Source organism: Harpegnathos saltator, unplaced genomic scaffold, assembly GCF_003227715.2.
Source record: "Harpegnathos saltator strain DR-91 unplaced genomic scaffold, Hsal_v8.6 scaffold53, whole genome shotgun sequence".
Taxonomy (NCBI): domain Eukaryota; kingdom Metazoa; phylum Arthropoda; class Insecta; order Hymenoptera; family Formicidae; genus Harpegnathos; species Harpegnathos saltator.
The window spans coordinates 621,978-639,824 of record NW_020230349.1 but is presented as its reverse complement, the minus strand read 5'-3'; the positions used below and the strand labels follow the sequence as shown (position 1 = coordinate 639,824).

At 45.4% G+C, this 17,847-nt stretch overlaps 1 protein-coding gene across 2 annotated transcripts in view; it reads left to right on the top strand.

The window, feature by feature from the left end:
• LOC105191133 (iroquois-class homeodomain protein IRX-3) overlaps window positions 1-10,986 on the top strand; it is a 33,807-nt gene extending 22,821 nt beyond the window's left edge. For both annotated transcript variants that reach the window (XM_011154319.3, XM_011154317.3), the window contains exons 2-5: window positions 5,654-5,934; window positions 6,171-6,397; window positions 8,518-8,685; window positions 9,538-10,986. In XM_011154319.3, the coding sequence (XP_011152621.1) occupies window positions 5,656-5,934; window positions 6,171-6,397; window positions 8,518-8,685; window positions 9,538-10,093 (1,230 nt within the window). In that variant the 5' untranslated portion in view covers window positions 5,654-5,655 and the 3' untranslated portion in view covers window positions 10,094-10,986. The remainder of the gene's footprint in view (window positions 1-5,653; window positions 5,935-6,170; window positions 6,398-8,517; window positions 8,686-9,537) is intronic.
• Window positions 10,987-17,847: the final 6,861 nt, after the last annotated feature.

Here is a 17,847-nt window from a genome sequence, read left to right as displayed (position 1 = left end):
GCGCGCACACGCTCTTCGGCGTGTTGCTTCGCGTTTTCGCGCTCACACTGCGATAACCAGCTCCGGTGAGAGAGAGAGAGAGAGAGGGGGGGAGGGGGAAGAAAAAGGAAGAGAAGCTTTTCGAGAACCGTTGCGCGGCGCGATCGATTGATCGAAATTCGCGGAATGCTTCCTACACATCTCTGTCGAGCACCTATCGAGATATCTCGATTGGTACGACCAATGAAATATGGTTCATTTACCGTACTTTTACCGTAATTAAATTATATTTGTTGAGTTCTTGCACAAGCGATGATAATCGGCGCGCGACAGCAGTCGCGACTCGTGTCAAGATACCGCTTTGTTTTGTGAGACGGATCTGTCGGGCGATATTAGACGCGGTCCATTATTAGCCACAATCATCGGCGATGGTAAAAGAAGCGTTCGGGCGGGGAAAGGGAGAAGAACTTGTCGTTCCATCGCCTCCGCGTTTGATGGATCCGCGTCTCTCTCATTACCGTTAGCCAAGAGGCTAGTAGCGTTGCACTCATCGTATGAGAGACAGTTGTCGCCTGAAGTTGTGCTCGCTCGCGTTCGAGAGAGGAGAGGAGAGAGAGAGAGAGAGAGAGAGAGAGCTATCCTAATTTTACGCCGTCGGGTTACTGGACCTTACGTAACCGCAAAACTCGAGCGCTAAGTTTAGTTGGTCTAGCGTGGACTCGCGGTGGATTCCGTTTCCGGAGACGCTGTTCGTCGCTCCTCGACGCGGTGATGCACGCATCTCCGCGCGAGACGAAGCAGCTTTTTTTCCACCACCGGTGGGACACCACCGCTGTCGCACGCTGCGCGTGTGGACTGGAAAACACGACGAGACGGAATAAACGTCTCACACGTCTCAGGACGTTACGTAGAGACTTTGCGCGCGCAAATTCATTTCTTCTCATGACGTGTAAAGCATCTCTCGATTTGCAGAGTATGAGATATCCATACTACGCTGGAGATCGAATATGTGAAATATGAGAGACGCCTCTCGTCTCTCTGTCTCTTTCTCTCTCTCTCTATCTCTCTCTCTCTCTCTCTCTCTCTCTCTCTCTCTCTCTCTCTGTCTCTCGCGCGCGCGCGCGCGTCGATCCTTGCTGATCGGATTAATTGTGTACGATTCATCAGTTTAGAACGCACTCTGTCCGCGCGTGAGGACAATTTCGAGAAGAAATTGTCTTCGTCGCGTTTCGGAACAAATGCTCAGTCAACGTCCGCCGCTCAATCGCGAATCCCCTCTTCGACAATGGATGCTTCGTATTTCTTCCTCCCTCCCTCCCTGCCATCTGCTCACCTTTGTCGTTCGTTTTCGCGCATTTGTCTTTTTGATCGAACTTTGGTCTCTGTTTGACCCGAACGAATCGGCACGATACTCGCGCTAAATATGGAACCAGCGCACAGAACACTTGGATTATTTCGGGAACGGCGAGTCTTCCTGGCATTACATGGCTAGTACGACGTGTGTGTGTGTGTGTGACCCCCTACCAAATCGCGCATCGCGTTGGATAAAAGACGATGGATCGCGGATCACGATCACGATCACGAGGATATGCACGCTCTCGTCGATATTTGCTCGAGCTCAAAATCAGTATTTCAGTACCTTGAGATTCGAGAATCAACATTGTGTGCCGGCCACATTTCACCGATCAATTTTTATCGCAAAGATACCCATACCCGAAGAGACTGAAGAGAGAGAGAGAGAGAGAGAGAGAGAGAGAGAGAGAGAGAGAGAGAGAGAGAGAGAGAGAGAGAGTGCGTCATCATGTCAATATGTCTCATAAGATTCTCGAAAAATTCCGAGCAGCGACGACGACGCGTCAGTCTTTGTCGATTCTAAATGAATTTGCGGATTAGCGACGATTTTAGAACTCGCTCTCTCTCTCTCTCTCGCTCTCTCTCTCTCTCTCTCTCTCTCTCTCTCTCTCTCTCTCTACCTCGTCGAACGATATTTACTCGCAAATGCCCCGAATAAATCTAAACGTGTCGCTCGCTGGAAACACAGGTCTCGGATAAATTTTGAAAAATGGTTACGCGACGTCGACGCGTCGATATTTTGACTTGACACGTGACGTTTTTGACTTCGCGACACACGTCAACGCGACCCACGTACGTACCACGTATATACACGCTCTCTCTCTCTCTCTCTCTCGGCAACGCGGACGCGCGAATATTCGCGAATCGTCGGAATCTTCGCGGCGGCCGCCGCGATGGAGGTGTCGTCTCTTGTTGGCCCTCTTCCGAATGTTTTTCTCTTCTCTTTCATGTCGCGCCTCATAGCAACAATTGACACGAAGGATCTTGCTAAATTTGTAGCCACGACACGAAATGCCAGCTCTAAACTCACCGGCATACCAGAGTGTAATGACACTTGGCAGGAGCGCGTCGAGCACGTTGGCACCGAGGCGCGTCGTTCGCGCGGCGAACTCGCTCGAAAAAGACGATCGTCATGATTCACCTTTTAATTGCGCTGTGACTTTTGAATGAATCTTGAACCTGCGTTTCGGAGGAGTGTAGGATGTAGGAGTTTGTTGAAAATCTGTCGGAGAAACGAATCGGGCGAGGAAGATCCATCTGCTGGGGCTTGCGGCCGATGTTTCTCGACTGCGGATTTCATGCTCGTTCTATTCGATTTGACAAAACAGAGTAACGGCGACTTTTGCACATACATAATTTCAAGACGCGACATAATCTGCGTTGTATTATACTCGCGGCCTTCGTTGACCCGCCTCGTTGAATGTCAATCGGATGAAAGTGAAATTCAAGTGTGTTGTAAATCTCTCCGATTCGATCGTCGAGCGCGCGCTATCGCCCGGCAGAATATGACAGCTCGCCACCGCAACGACGTTTTTACATTTGACGTTTATGTCGCTTTCGAGAGACGACCTCTGAACATTTCGCGCAAGTTTTACATAACCATTCAAATAACAAGCGCGCGACGCCCGAGACCATATTGTGGAAAGGGGAACCGACCTTAGCGTTTATTTCCATATGATTTACGGATGTTGCAGTCGCACGCGTGCGCCACTGAAGGCTGTTTCTCTCTCTCTCTCTCTCTCTCGTCTCCCCCACCTCTCTCCTTCTCTCTTGGCGCGTACATATGCATCGTGCGATACAAAGTACGATTTATGCAAGGATAACGTTTCGCGTGCGTATGTTAGAAACTTTACAACTTCATTTTGAGCTTGGTGTATTTTCCTTTTTCCTTTTTCCTTTCTTCTCTTCATTTTCTTCATGGGCTCTTGCGGTCTGATTGATGGGCTACTATTTTTCCCGGTAAAAATCGTCAGACGAAAAATTATATACGGAGATCTATCCCCCGTTCCATTCACATATTATCGTATTCATCATTGTTGTTGGAAAGTTGGTGGAGAAAAGCTCGGTACAGAAAGAAAAAACAGAAATAGACGTATATGATGATTACTTGGCATGTCGTGAGAGCACAACTGCAGAGAAAAGTACAGTCACTAAAATACACTTTGAAACACAGGTACATCCTCTCTTTTCCTGATAGCGCCGCGCGAGAACGCTTTCAAGATTGAAAATGCCTAGCGCGGAACGATGTTACGCTTATCTCTTCTTTCTCCGTTTTTATCGACGCGCGAGAGAGCGACAATTATCAGCGGATATATTGCCGTTTACGCGCCTCTTCAAAGTGTACACGTATTTATGTGGCGAGAATAAAATTCCGACTATCTCGGATCTCGGCGAGAGTTACTCCTTCCGCGACCCTCGCGCGCTTTTACTGACCCTTTGCAGATATCGTCGATTTATTCCAAACATTGCGATATTAATATTCAGCGCCTAAGTTGGCCGCGAGCTGTCAGCCGCGACGCATCGGCCGGCATCGCGGCGAGTCGACGTTTTAGACGTGTTGTAGCAAAATTTTAATACGAGAGACCCCCCCCCCTCCCCGCCGCCGCCGCAGTGTCACGTGACTCTGTGATAATTATCGCCACGAGGACGCCGTCTCGAGTTGGTTCCATCGACAGAGACCTAACGCGAAGAATTCGCGATAAAAGAAATCGAGTCGTTCGCCCCCGTGCATGAACGCGATTTCATTCACGCAGATTAGCTTCTGTTGCTCCGTATATTGCGCGCTATACGGTAATTCATCAGCATTGAACTAGCTACTATACCCTTTCTTCCTTGGCTTTTCTCCTTGGAGGTAGCGCGCAGGGTGAGACCCGACTCCTCATCAGGACACGCGACGACGACGATGGCGACGGCGCGGCGGCACGTCACGCGCCGAATCTCGGCAAATCAAAACAGAGATTGTCTCACGTACGCGCGACTCCGCGTTTCCTCGCTGCAATTACTACCTACGACGTTACTATTTATGAACTCCTCGTAACCCTGGATTGCGTAATCCAGATCTCCATACACGTGTACTGCGCAGGGCGTTCAATGAAAGGGAGAATCCCGGCCAGTCGGTCGAATCGGCGGCGCGCGTTGTGCTTGAGAAAAAGCGCGCGCGCACAAATTCTCCCGCGTGTCTCAAACTATTCTGTCGATTTCGACAGAAGTAAAACTAGGGGACGCCCGGGACAGACGGAACAGCAGGCCATGATACAGAGATCGAAGAAATATCCATCCGCGATCGTTAACACATCTTCGATCTAGCCGCATCTTCGATCTACGAGATACGAGATACGTCGAGATGCGCGCTGATTGGCATCTCACCGCCGAGAATTTCGCCGCGTCGCGTCACTCGGGAAAAATCGCGCGCGCGGTGCGCGATCTCTCACGCGCACGGAAATACGGCAAACCGATATCGGGAGCAGCACCGAGCACGACGCGGCGCGGCGCGGCGCGGCGACGACGTCGTTCTTCTGTTTGTTTAGCTGCTCAAACAACCTCTGCTCTCTCTCGTCGGCGCGTCGTTTGTCCGATCACGGTCGTCGTTCGACCTCCTTCCTCCTCGTCTCATCTCTCGATTCCCGGGCGATGCCACGTGCGTGCGCGCGCGAGCGCGAGGGACGGGCAAGGTGAGAAAGCGCGCGCCGTAGCTGCGAGTTAGCAAGCACCAGGTGCAGGCAATTTCGGGACACAAGTGCGTGCACGCGTGAAACCCGGCTTCTTTAATCCCACGCTTAATTACACACGTTCTCGATAATGATAATTCGCTGTCATCGAGGTGCGCGCGAGAGCACCTGGGTCAGGTTGGCTGTTGAAGCTTGAAGAAGAATGCGCAACTTGACCAATCGACGTCGAAAAACAGACAAGTGGATGCAGCACATTTCGTGGATTCGTCGAGAATTTTCATCTCAATCTCAGGCTGATGAGAGACACGCGCGCGCGCGCGAGGCTAGGCGAGAATCCTTTGATGTCATCATGCCTGCGATTTTGAATCGGATGGCTAAAGCGCCATCATCCATCGCGAGCTTGTGGACTCGTGTTGGGCGAATTCATTCAATGACATTCCCCCATCCAAGATCTACACTTTGCGTCCTCTTTGACCGTTTACGTATTCCCCGTGTCTTCGCCGTGATGACACGGACACGCACTCAACACACACAGTCCTGGCACATGCATCTGTGTCTCTGCATGCATTTAAATTTCAACATGGATTCGACGGATAGACAGATCTTCTAATTCTCAACGTTTAACCTCTGTCCTCTGTTCTCTCTGTTTCTAGATATGCCTTTGGAAAGTGTCAGCGAAGACACAAGTAGATCGGAGATGAGCTCCCCCGAGGTGCCCTCCGCCTTGCATGATTTGCAGGATGCGCCACATAGCAGCAGCAGCAGTCAGGCCGCAAATACCGCGAGCGGCGTCACGCGTAAACGTCGTGGCAACCTTCCGAAGCACTCGGTGAAGATCTTAAAGCAGTGGCTCTACGAACACAGATTCAATGCTTACCCGAGTGAGGAGGAAAAGCTCACGCTTTGTGAGAAGGCCGGCTTGACTATGCTGCAGGTAAGCTTTCGATCGTCGAAGGCGAGAGAGAGAGAGAGAGAGAGAGAGAGAGAGAGAGAGCACATGTTAGAAATCCTTGCCAAGTATGTATTGCCAAGCATGTACTTCCTCGCTTTTGATTGACGCTTGTTGATCAAGATAGCGCCGCGACGAAGAATTTCTGTTTTCTGGTTACCTCAATATCATCGAGACAGCCAACTGTATTCGTAACAGCGTTTCACGATCTTGGTTTGCAGGTTTGCAATTGGTTTATTAACGCTCGACGCCGGATCCTGCCAGATATGCTGCTGAAAGATGGCGAGGATCCTTTTCAATATACTATATCTCGTCGCAAGAAGGCGACAATTGGACAGCAACAGCAGGCCAACACAAGGCATGGCCGAAACACCGCGTCTTACGAGAGCAATACGCAGAATCGGCGCGTCGATCATGATTACGAGGAGGCGGGCAGTCTGATATATCGGTAGGTGTCTTGTTTCTTATGATCACTCGAGAAACTTGTGGAAAATTTAGACAAAAATTGCTCAAACTGTCCAGATTAAGGGAAAAAAAACTACACGAGGCGACAACAACATTAGACATTATTACATTAGATGAGTAATCTGAAAACTGTCGATCGTAGAGCACCGATCTGCAGGAAAGACTGTTCCGCTGATACCGCTTTAGCAGATTTTCACTCATGTAGCGAAAAAAGTCGCTTCTGAGAAATAAATTACATTTATCCGCCAGATTGAGAAGACGAAGATTAGTACAAAATTTATAATATAAAAAATTGATGAAAACGGAAATATGGAATGTGTTCGGAACTAGTAGCCGCGCTAACCAGAAAATAGAGAGAAAGGGACAGACCTACGTCCTACGTGCGCATCCTAATGCGCCGATTGGTGTCCATTTGGAGTTTTACAATCAGTCCAAGTATTGGACAACTGCCGTGCAGTATCATATAATATCCATATGCGGTACCGTCTACAGATGGAAGGATTAGGAGGCGATTGCCACCGCCTTTGTTTTTTAACGCGTAATCGTTTTATATACAGAGTGTCTGGACTTGAGAGTATGAGGCGCTCTGGTGTGCAGGTGCAGATAGTTGTTGAAACGAATCGAAAAATATATAATATTCTCCAGCACTTTCGCACATCATCGTGGTAATTATAGAGACTTTGATCAAGAAAAATTGGCCAATCACTACGCGCGTGATAGGATGAGGCAAACTTTTGAAACGATCCGAGCTCATCCGAGGGCGGTGCACAATAATGGTGGTGGTGGCGAGCACAATGGAGGCGTGTCACAACCGAACGTTGTGAGACTTTGTCTTAAGAGTTTACTCCGTTTCATGTTGTGTGCATTGATTCTTTTTCACTGACACCTTTATAATTATTGCGATAATGTGCAATGTAGCAGAGAGAATTTTTCGATTCTGTCTGACAATTTCTGTCCTTCGCGCTCAAACATCGAAATCCAGACACTCTGCATTTTGGTAGGCAGTCCATTCGGTCAGTGCAGGCTCAGCAGCATTGGCTGATCGAATCTCGATCACTGGCTGGTCACTGTGAGTCCATTGGTTTTGTTATAATCTCCAGCTAGCCCATGGGAAAACTAGGAGGCGGTATTGTTTTTGTAAATCCTTTGCGCTGGAATGGCGCGTTAGGCTATAGGACATTGCGCCTTCGCAAGTTAGAATGTTGGAGTTGTTGATGGCAAATTCTTTTATTTCTATACAATAATTCTATACAACAAAATCTAACCCTTAAAAAAAAGATTATAATATGTACTCTCATTCTTTCCGAGCTTGAACTCAAAGTACACATGTGTTCTACAAGTTTGCAAATTGAATACCAATGCAAGTGGTTAAGAATAATTGTTGAGAAGTGATTTTTGAAATTTTTCACAAGAGATCAGTTTGGCGGACAATTATCTGTTTCGCGTTGTCACCGTTATGTATACCTTTGAAGGAAAAAAAAAATTATTAATGCCACTACAACCGCCATTTTTAGCGTTGATTGTACCTTTTAATCGTAACGAGATGTAGTGACGACAATATGTATATAAAGTTATTACCACTAGCACTAGCAGTAGCGTTAAAAAATTGCTCTATACAGCCGCACAGCGTCCAAAAATATAATCATGAATAAATCAAACATTTTTCTTCCAATATATCCACTTGTTAACGTATTGACTGTCACGTTGATTTCGTCATCAATCTCGTGTATCAAGCTCGATTGTAGTTCGCATGATCAAAATTACGGGGAAAATGCGAAGCAAATTCCCGGATACACACACACACACACACACACACACACACACACACACACACACACACACACACACATACACACACACACTCGTTGGCTGGATTTATTGGCTCCCTATTGGCCACATATTTATTTCTCGCTAAATGCAGCTAGTGATGTTTTATCCTTGAAATAATGAGATGACCTCGTCGTGATCATCACCGGTGCTGGTCACCGATGACCGCCATGGCGCAGTCAACGTGTTGATATATGTTTACGAGCTGGATATACGGCGGGGCGGTGCATTGTATCGCGGGAATGAAATGTGATATTGTGTATAATAAATTTACAGAAGCGAGGAGGACAGCCCAAACGACTATGAAAGCACTAGCTCTCACAGTGAGGAGGATCGTCCCACAGCACAGTGGCCGAATGTTATCGTGTGCCGTTATGCAGACAGTAAAACCACACGAGACATCCACTTTGACGGAGACGCGATTTCGCATCAACAAAACTTTAAGCAAGTGTCCTTTCGACAGACCTATACACATGGAGAAACTTTAACATTGTTGAAGCTTTTTCACGTATATAGGTCCATTGCTGTATCCACGTTAAGAGTACAGTGTAGAAGCTCTATATAAGTCTGAAAACTGGTGGTGTCATGAAGAAGCAAAATTCTCATAATTCCCCCCTCTCCACTTGCACAGCGAATACGCTCTCTAACAATCTTCGACACATCGGTCGATCGATTGATCGATCGATCGATCGATGATGAAAAATGTTCAAAATTCCGCACTGTTTGTTCGTCGCGCGTGTGGCCATGCGCGCAGAGCATCGCGCGAACGAATTTCCGACCACGAATCCTATCCTATTCCGGTAGGAAAGGAGAGCGTGAGAGACCGTTCGGACCCATTGGCTGTATGTACCGCCGATGTATCGTATCATCTCCAAATTACATAAACTCTCTCACTTCTGGCAACATTGATGAAAATATTCATCGCAAACGCACAACGACACCTGCGGCGATAGCGTGCGTCGCGCTCGCTGTGAAATATACGACGCGTCACGATGACGCCGAAGGCGAGCAAGCACTTGTATAGGACTTCTATTCCATACCGAGGGCCCATCGAAAAAAAACATAGAAATTATATATTTTTTTTTCATTTTCTTCTTTTTTTTTCTTTCGTTTTTTTTCAATGACGGCCTTCAAACGATTACCGAAGATGATCACCAATATGAGCCTCGAGAGCGCGCGGCTTTTGGGTGTTACGTGTTCTCGGACTTCGTTCTCTTCGTTCCTTCGTTTCTTCGTTAGAGACGTCGGATTCTCTTTAAGCATTATAGTTAAGATGTGACTTCATCTTGTGTGCAGGAACGAGACTGTTACCAGTGGTGCGTACTGGAGCGCTCCGAGGGAGCACTCATCTCGAGTAATGCCAGACGTCCACATCACGGTACCAAACGTCGCAGTGTCGGATGTCGCGGTACCGAATGACGCCATGACGCTGGACGCCGACATACCAGACGTCGCGATGCCCGAAGATCCGACCCCAACGGCCCAAGTCCCGATCCCGATGCCCCAAGTCCCGACGACCCCAATACCTGAAGAACCGACCCCGATGTCCGAAGAACCGATCGCGATATTCGAGGCGGAAGAAACTCGGGTCGCCCTGCCGGAAGATACCACGACCGAAGAACAAGACATTCTTCGGCTGACCAACCAGCATGCACGTGGTAACAGGGAAATGCGAGGGATATATCTGCTAGTATATACAGCCCTCAAGTATGGCTCTAACCTAAACGTGAGAAATAGATGCGAGAATGAGCTATCGTCGACGACGACATCAACGACGACGACGACGACGACGACGACGATGACGACGACGATAGAAAACAACGATAGAGTTGAGGGCGAAAATGAAAAATAATCGCCCTTCCGACATTCTGAACGTTCGTAATTGTCGCCGATGCACTCTCATTTGCAATACGATACATTTCTTTTCCTCTGCTCACATTTTGACACGCACACAATATTCAATAAGAAAGTTTGTTTTCTAATAATTCGTACAGGGGGGTTACTCTCTTATCGAAAGTTGTGTGCGTTTCAAAACGTGCCAGAGGTAAAGTATTCAAAGTGTTCGTATTGCAAATGAATTTATGTAAATTATTGGCCACAATGACAACGTTCCTCTTATTATTGATACGAATGGTTCCCGTCGAGCATGCACTTGACAAACCATTCGTGTTCTTAAAATATATATATTATTAATGATTAAATCTCTCGCTATATTTTTCAATCTTGTTTCTTTTTTTTTCTCTTTCCTAACCGACACGATGAAATCGCTGTCCTCGCGACTCGAAATCGAGAACCCAACTATACACGACGAAACGGAGGAGACACAGGAGCTAACGATAAACACAAAAAAGGTTACATCAGATACATCGATAACTGGGCCGCTTTAATTGTTCGAGAATCGACGTTTAATAAGATGGCCCAGACTAAAAAAAATACCTTTACCTTTACCATATATAGGATATGGTAGCTCTCAGAGGACGAGAGCTCATCGGATCTTGTCGCGACATACGAAAGTGACATATCTGTTTTTATCGATTCTCATCTCGAGAGATTGTAAGAGTTGTTTTACGTTTATAGATGCCGCGAATTTATAATAAGGTGGTTGAAAAAAAATGTGTGTGTGATGCACGAGCGGCAGAGGGGAGGGCGGTGAGATGCAAAAGGAATAACACGGGTGTGACGAAACTGTGCCATGCTCGCCGTTTCGCGGCTTCTCTCCTCACCTCTCGTAACGACCGTTACAAACAAAAAAAAAGAAGACGTACAATTAAATCAAGCGAAAAAGCAGCGCCCTCGTGTGTGACGATGCTTCTTCCGAGCTTGTTCACGGCATCACCGAGATCCGCGACGGCGTTGGTTAGAATTTTAAGCATATTTACCGAATGTAGACGTGTGTGTGTGTGTGCGTGTGTGTGTGTGTGTGTGTGGTGTGGTGGTGTGTGTGTGTGTGTGTGTGTGTGTGTGTGCGCGTGTGTGCGCGCGCGCGCGCGTGAGTGAGTGAGTGAATGAGTGAGTGTATACACACATACATATATATGTATGCATCGATTATCCCATAAACTATCCATAAAAAAAGTCTTTTCTTTCGTGAAACGAATGGACAAATGATTGCGCACCTCTATAACTTTAAATTTCCACAAAAATCACAAAATATTTCGTCTTCGCCCAAGATATATCCATCATTATCGAATTCGCAATATTTCGCTATCTTGGGACTAATTTTTCAATTTCATTTTTTCCGTAAAACTAGTGCCATTCACTGTGCGCACAATTATTTATGAGATGACCGATACACACATGTATACACATACACACACACACACACACACACACATATTGCTAAATGATAAGATTTTTTTTGACGAAACAATGACACGCCCGCCCGAATGACACAAGAATCTGCTTCCTACGTGAACCTTTGAATATATACACGCACACACACACACACACGTACACATACGTACACGCACACACACACACACACGCGTATATACGTATATATTCAGGCATTTTGTACATTAAAACGCGGAGCCGCGTACGCGCACGGCGTAATGACGTCATGACGTATCGGAAACGTGTGATAAATTTGAACACGCATTTCGATGGTGTTCGTGAAAATGCTCAAAGCTGGTCTCGTGGAGTACACGGAACGCTATTTCTAGAGCGTTAACGATGGAGGACTGTAGTCAGTCGATCGATCACGTAACGCGCGCGCGTAACGCAACACCCTTCAAACGCGTCCTCCTTGAATCCGTCTGTTATCGACGATAATCGGCATAGCATCCTTCCATGGACACCAACGGCCGTGTCGAGAATCAGGATGATCCGTCGCGCGCTGTACCGCGCCGCGCCGACTTCTTGTACATAAATCACGGGAGAAAACAGATATAGAACGCGCAACAGGGGGATCTAAATTAAAAGAAAAAAAAAAAGAAAGAAGAAGACTTTCCCTTTTGACCGACCATAGTCTGACATTCAGATACCAAATGACACACACGTATGTGTGTGTGTGTGTGTGTGCGCGCGCAATTATTACAGAAGAGAAAAAGTCGCGCGTATGATAGACGCGCGAAGGAAATCTGTGTCGTCGAGTTATCAACCGAAACCAACGAGTGCCAAAGTTGCTAGCCGAGCATCGCGCGAAACCTTTTGCCTTATAAGAGAAACAAGTCTGACAGCTATATAAGCACGCTATTAAGAAGAAAATTAGGACGAGGAAGAAAATACATGAAAAAAAAATAATAGAAAATAAGAAAGAAAGAAAAAAAGGTATCACGCAACCGCATAAAAGTACAAAAGTATATAGATTCGTTCTTTGTATTAGGAGGGGGGAGAAAACGATGATATGACCGTTAGTTAACCGAGTAGATAGATAGAGAGAGAGAGAGAGAGAGAGAGAGAGAGAGAGAGAGAGAGAGAGAGAGAGAGAGAGAGAGAGAGAGAGAGAGATATCCGAAGATCTATCTCCGCTACATCGAGTTATTAAATATACACTTGCGTTAAAAATATAATGTCGTTTCTAGAAACAGCGTTCCTACTCACGATAGTTTCCTTCTCTTCAATGTTAATTTTTATTTCGATATATAAATATGTTATATATCGAAGATATATACGAGATATATTTGTAATATCTTTATAACGTCTATATATATATATATATATAATATATATATATATATATATATATAGGTAGGTGTCATCGTAGAGTTAAAACATCGAAAAAGAAGAAAAAGAAAAGGACAGAAAGATGCGCGTTGTTTGTGCATCCTCTTTCCTTTGTGAGAGAGTTCAGTTCGCTTTGTAAATTAATCGCGCGTCCCGAAAAGAAAAAAAAAAGAAAGAGGAATCTTCCCAACAGTACAATGGACAGGGTAGTGTAACGCACGCAAACATATTATAATGTTTAATCTTTTCTCCATCTCACTTACAGCGAGACATGATCGTATATTCATCGCTCGTGATGCTTCGTAATTTCGTTTCATTCTTCTTTTCCTCTTGTTGCCATTTTTTCGTCCGACGACGTTTAAATTCTCGATCATTAGACCGTGTCTCCGCTCGGGACACTTGACGTCGTCTTCTTCCTTTTGTAAATTTCTCTCGGACGTCGCCACACATCTCATCCTCGCAACGTTCTTTTTCATCTGGACTTTTTCGTCTGGATCATTCATTTGACTTTCCGCTTGAACCGCCCCGCTCTATCATTGACCCGTTGCTCAACTTGCGCGACGAAGCGCGAAACCTCGTAGGGTCGCCCTCGCTAATTTTCACCTTTGTATTATCTTCATCCCGGTAGTTTTTACGCGCGTCGTGTTTAATATCGGTTGGATCACGATATTGGTCAGGCGGCGAAACTCGCATCCGAATCGCTCATCTATAAAAAAAGAAAAGGAAACCGTATTCTATTTTCCCCATCGTCGGGCGATTCGCATTTACTGTCGCCTACAGACTGTAGCGCGTGACTCTAATCAAAATTATACAAATGTGAGATAAATATATATACATATACACGTATGCGTATACACAAACACGCACACGCACACTAGGCTGATGGCATTTTCACACAAATCACGCTCCTCGATGGGGTGGGCTGAGAGGAGATGGCGATTGTCCGTTTGTATACGAAGTTACAAAATCGAATGATGAATTTAGCATCATGTGTACATGTATCTATATGCAACGAGCACAAAAAGTTTGGGCGTGGGGTAAGAGGGGGAATGACACGCGTCATAGAGAGAGAGAGAGAGAGAGAGAGAGAGAGAGAGAGAGAGAGGTACAAACACCAAAGACTTATTTTACTAGTTACTAAATAGTTAAATTTTTTGCTGATTGCTCCGTTAGCGAACGAAATTGTGTAAGATAACGACGTGACGTACTTTGGTTTGTCTGTGTGAAAGATAGTAGAGAGGAAATGATGCGAGAACACGTGCGTGTGTGTGGAAGAATGCGAGAGAGACGAGAAGCGTACCGTGTGAGAATTCGCTCCGGAAAAGAATCCTTTCGGCTGTGTGCAAGTGTAGGATCCGTTGCACATTGATAGAATTGTAGCATTGAATCGAGATAATCCGCCGTTAGTGAAACGTGTGTCGGCCGGCGTGGTGACGTTAGTGTGTATGTGTGAAGCTGTGTTCATGGACAAAGTTGTTGACGATGTACAAAGTGCGATTGAAATCTATTTTAATACGACAAGGTAGTGTCGCACAATCCTAAGGATGATCTTGTTATACAATAATAGGGACGGTAGTTGTATACGTACTATTAACGAGAAAAAGATAGTCGAAAGAGAAGAGAATGCATGCGTGAGAAAACAAAAATGTGGATCATCATCATGACGTCAACGTCACCGCGACACGATGCAATCAACTGCGTGTGAGATTTTAATTTTCTCTCGCGCCTCCTAATTTTAGACTTATCTAACTTGATCCGACTCGCGTCGTTGCTTAAAACAAAAAAAAAGAACGAAACACGATTTACCTTGATAGATATGTCTTATTCGTGAGGAGAAAGATGGAGAGAGAGAGAGAGGGGAGAGAGAGAGAGAGAGAGAGAGAGAGAGAGAGAGAGAGAGAGAGAGAGAGAGAGAGAGAGAGAGAGAGAGAGAGAGAGAGAGAGAGAGAGAGAGAGACAGCCGTTTCCTCTACTATGCCCTTCGCCGTTTTTTCTGACGATCGGTCGACTCAAGTATGAAGCGCGCCGAGTTTGTCGCCCGTCGTCCTTTTACATGCACGAGCACAAGCGCGAAAATCACGCGCATTGCAATGTCCACGTTCTCTAATAGGCTGTGACGCGATTTAGGATGTTATGGTTATTATCTGGATAAAGCAGATATCTGAGGTGGCTGGGTTCCACCTGTAATGAAATCTTGAATATTGAAACAAATATGGAAGTAATATCCTCCATATTAGCTTGTTATTAGGATTGCTAATTAGTCGCGGTTCTCACGAAATGGTTTTCGATTTTTAATTGTATAATATATATTTCTCCCTTTGCTATATTGTGTTAGCTGTTAACGTCAAGTTTTCCCTCTTGTTAGTCTTTATCTACTTAAACTGAATTATTGTTGTTGTAACTTGACTTAGAATATTCGATTAATTTCGTGAGCATCCAGGTGATACTCGTGTGGACCCGTTATTATCGAAATCAACTTTGTGTATATTGGTAACCAGTCCATTGACGTGCGTGCGCGCATCGTTTTCGCTCGGCGACAAGGACAAAGAAGCAGGAACTTCTTCGATAAAATACGAGCAAGGACGACTAAAGTGATATCGCGACGCGATCCCGGTGTGATATCGATTGATTTTCCTCCCGCGGTTTGTGCTTAGAGTCTTGTCTTCCGGTCTTTACGTTTTCATTCGTATATTTTGCCCTGTTTTATTTTATTTTCGCACCTCGATGTGACGCGAAGCAATGAGGGATGGTCAAAATCGTTTGGATTATCGCACGATTCCCAATCGGAGGAAAACACGTGCGAATCAAGCATGAGCAACGGCTTTTTTTTTTTTTTTTTTTTTCTCTTTTATGAGCCGAACGGCCACACTGTCATGTAAGTGATCGAGGTTTCTTAAAACCTCGACCTCGTTTTCTTTCTCTCTCCCTCCCTCTCTCTCTCTCTCTCTCCCTCTCCCTCTCTCTCTCTCTCTCTCTCTTCCTCTCTCCGTTTGAAAGAGAGCGCACGTTATTTTCGATTTACATTGTATATCGAACCACGTATACAAACATTTATACAAACATATATACATGTATACACGCGCGAGAGAGCGTGCGCAGAGAATTTCAAAGTTCCCGATGAAAGGTCGTCCGAATGTCAGTGTCGCTGTAAAACTCCCCCGATGATGACCTAGAATTAAGGGTGCCTTCATGTCGAGGCGTTCCGACTCGCGGACGTCGGCGTCCTTGGCGTATAGTTTAGTGTGTAACAATTAACCGGCAATCATTACGGACGACAAAAATCGCTAATGTTACTTCTCCGATCGATTCGAACTTACCTAACAACCTAAAAACGTTATAATTTTCTCTCTCTCTCTCTCTCTCTCTCTCTCTCTCTCTCTCTCTCTCTCTCTCTCGCTATTACGCTCCTGCTTTGCTTCTTTTCACGATGCTCTCGAAATTGGTCGGAGTTTGACGCGCTGAATCGCTATTTATCGACGGGAGAAAAAGACGTACTTACTGAAGTGTCCACTTATTTTTCTCTTCTTTGTTCCTGGATGTTAAGTTCTCGAGCTCGATGCGCTCGGTAAACGATCTCGCGTCTCGCCACTTGGTACAAATGCTAAGAGCGAGAAAAGTAAGTTCATCGGGTGCTGACGCGAACCTGTTAGCGCCACACCACGGGGGGAGAAGTTTCACTCTCCGCGTCGATAAGTATATCCGTAAGCGGGTAGACAATAACTCAACGCAATATCGCAAAAGTAGCATGTACGTCGTCAGACCGATTAAGAACCTGATATTCGATAAGTTCGGTTCACGCACGCGCTCTCGCAATACACGATACACGTACAGATATAATACACACATATACACGCACACAAGCGTGAAATGTACACGTGCCATAGAGACGGATCGAATGTTAAACGTCAGTGTGTGTGTGTGTGTACATACACACACACATACACACACAAACACACACACACACACACACACGTAATGCATATGAAAGATTATATTAATTTAGGGTTACATTTAACATAGTTCTTACTAATTGCGTCATACAGGTGTAAACACAATTATTTTGTCCTTAGTATCTTTTGCTCGTTTTTTCTTCATTGACTGTAATTTCTATGCGACTCGCTGTTCAAAAGCGAGTCGGACGCGACCTGATTCTCGTGTTCCCGGTGGTCTTCCGCGATTTCTTTTCATTTCATCCTTCTTTTTTGTTTTTGTCTCCTTGACGTTCTCGTGATGCGAAAGATATGTCGCGTCCTCCTGCGAGAGATGCGGACAAACGAATGAGTAAATAACATGAGAAAAGAAGAAAAGAAGAAAAGAAGAGGAAAGTTTACCCCACGCGCGATGATTATTATTCGTGAATTTCCTCGCTTTTCTTAAAGGACGATGCGAGTCCATAAAACGTAATTTAGGATTAGTATTATTGCATTAAGATACTGTTCGCGTCGCAGACAAGATAACGAAATAAAAGCATGTTGTGAAATTTTAAGTCTCCCCTATGTTCACTTCGCGTCACTGATTTTATTCCTTCGACAGATGGAGGTGTCAACTGGTCAAAACTGGTGGTCGCAACGTAGAGATAGAAAAGTCGATTTTTCTCGTAAATATAATTATAAAATATTCACGTCTATGCAATGTCTAACGTATCTGTAATCATCACTCAGTCCCACCACCGCAAGTACCGCAAGAGTATTGATAGATAATTTGGCATGTGTCTATCGTAGAGTCAATTGCGCGATCGATTGTCCCTGTCGATGAAATACGAGGACAATTTCAACCGCCAGATTTTCCAAAAGTTCGGCACTACGTAAATTGTCGACTCTGAGTCGAAGGGAGAAATTTATTAAAATTGAAAAGTCTTTTAAGTGAATCGTTCGCTCTTATACGCAAGATTCCAGGGCAATTTGACGTTTCATCGCTGATCTATCTCTCTCATCGGGATCT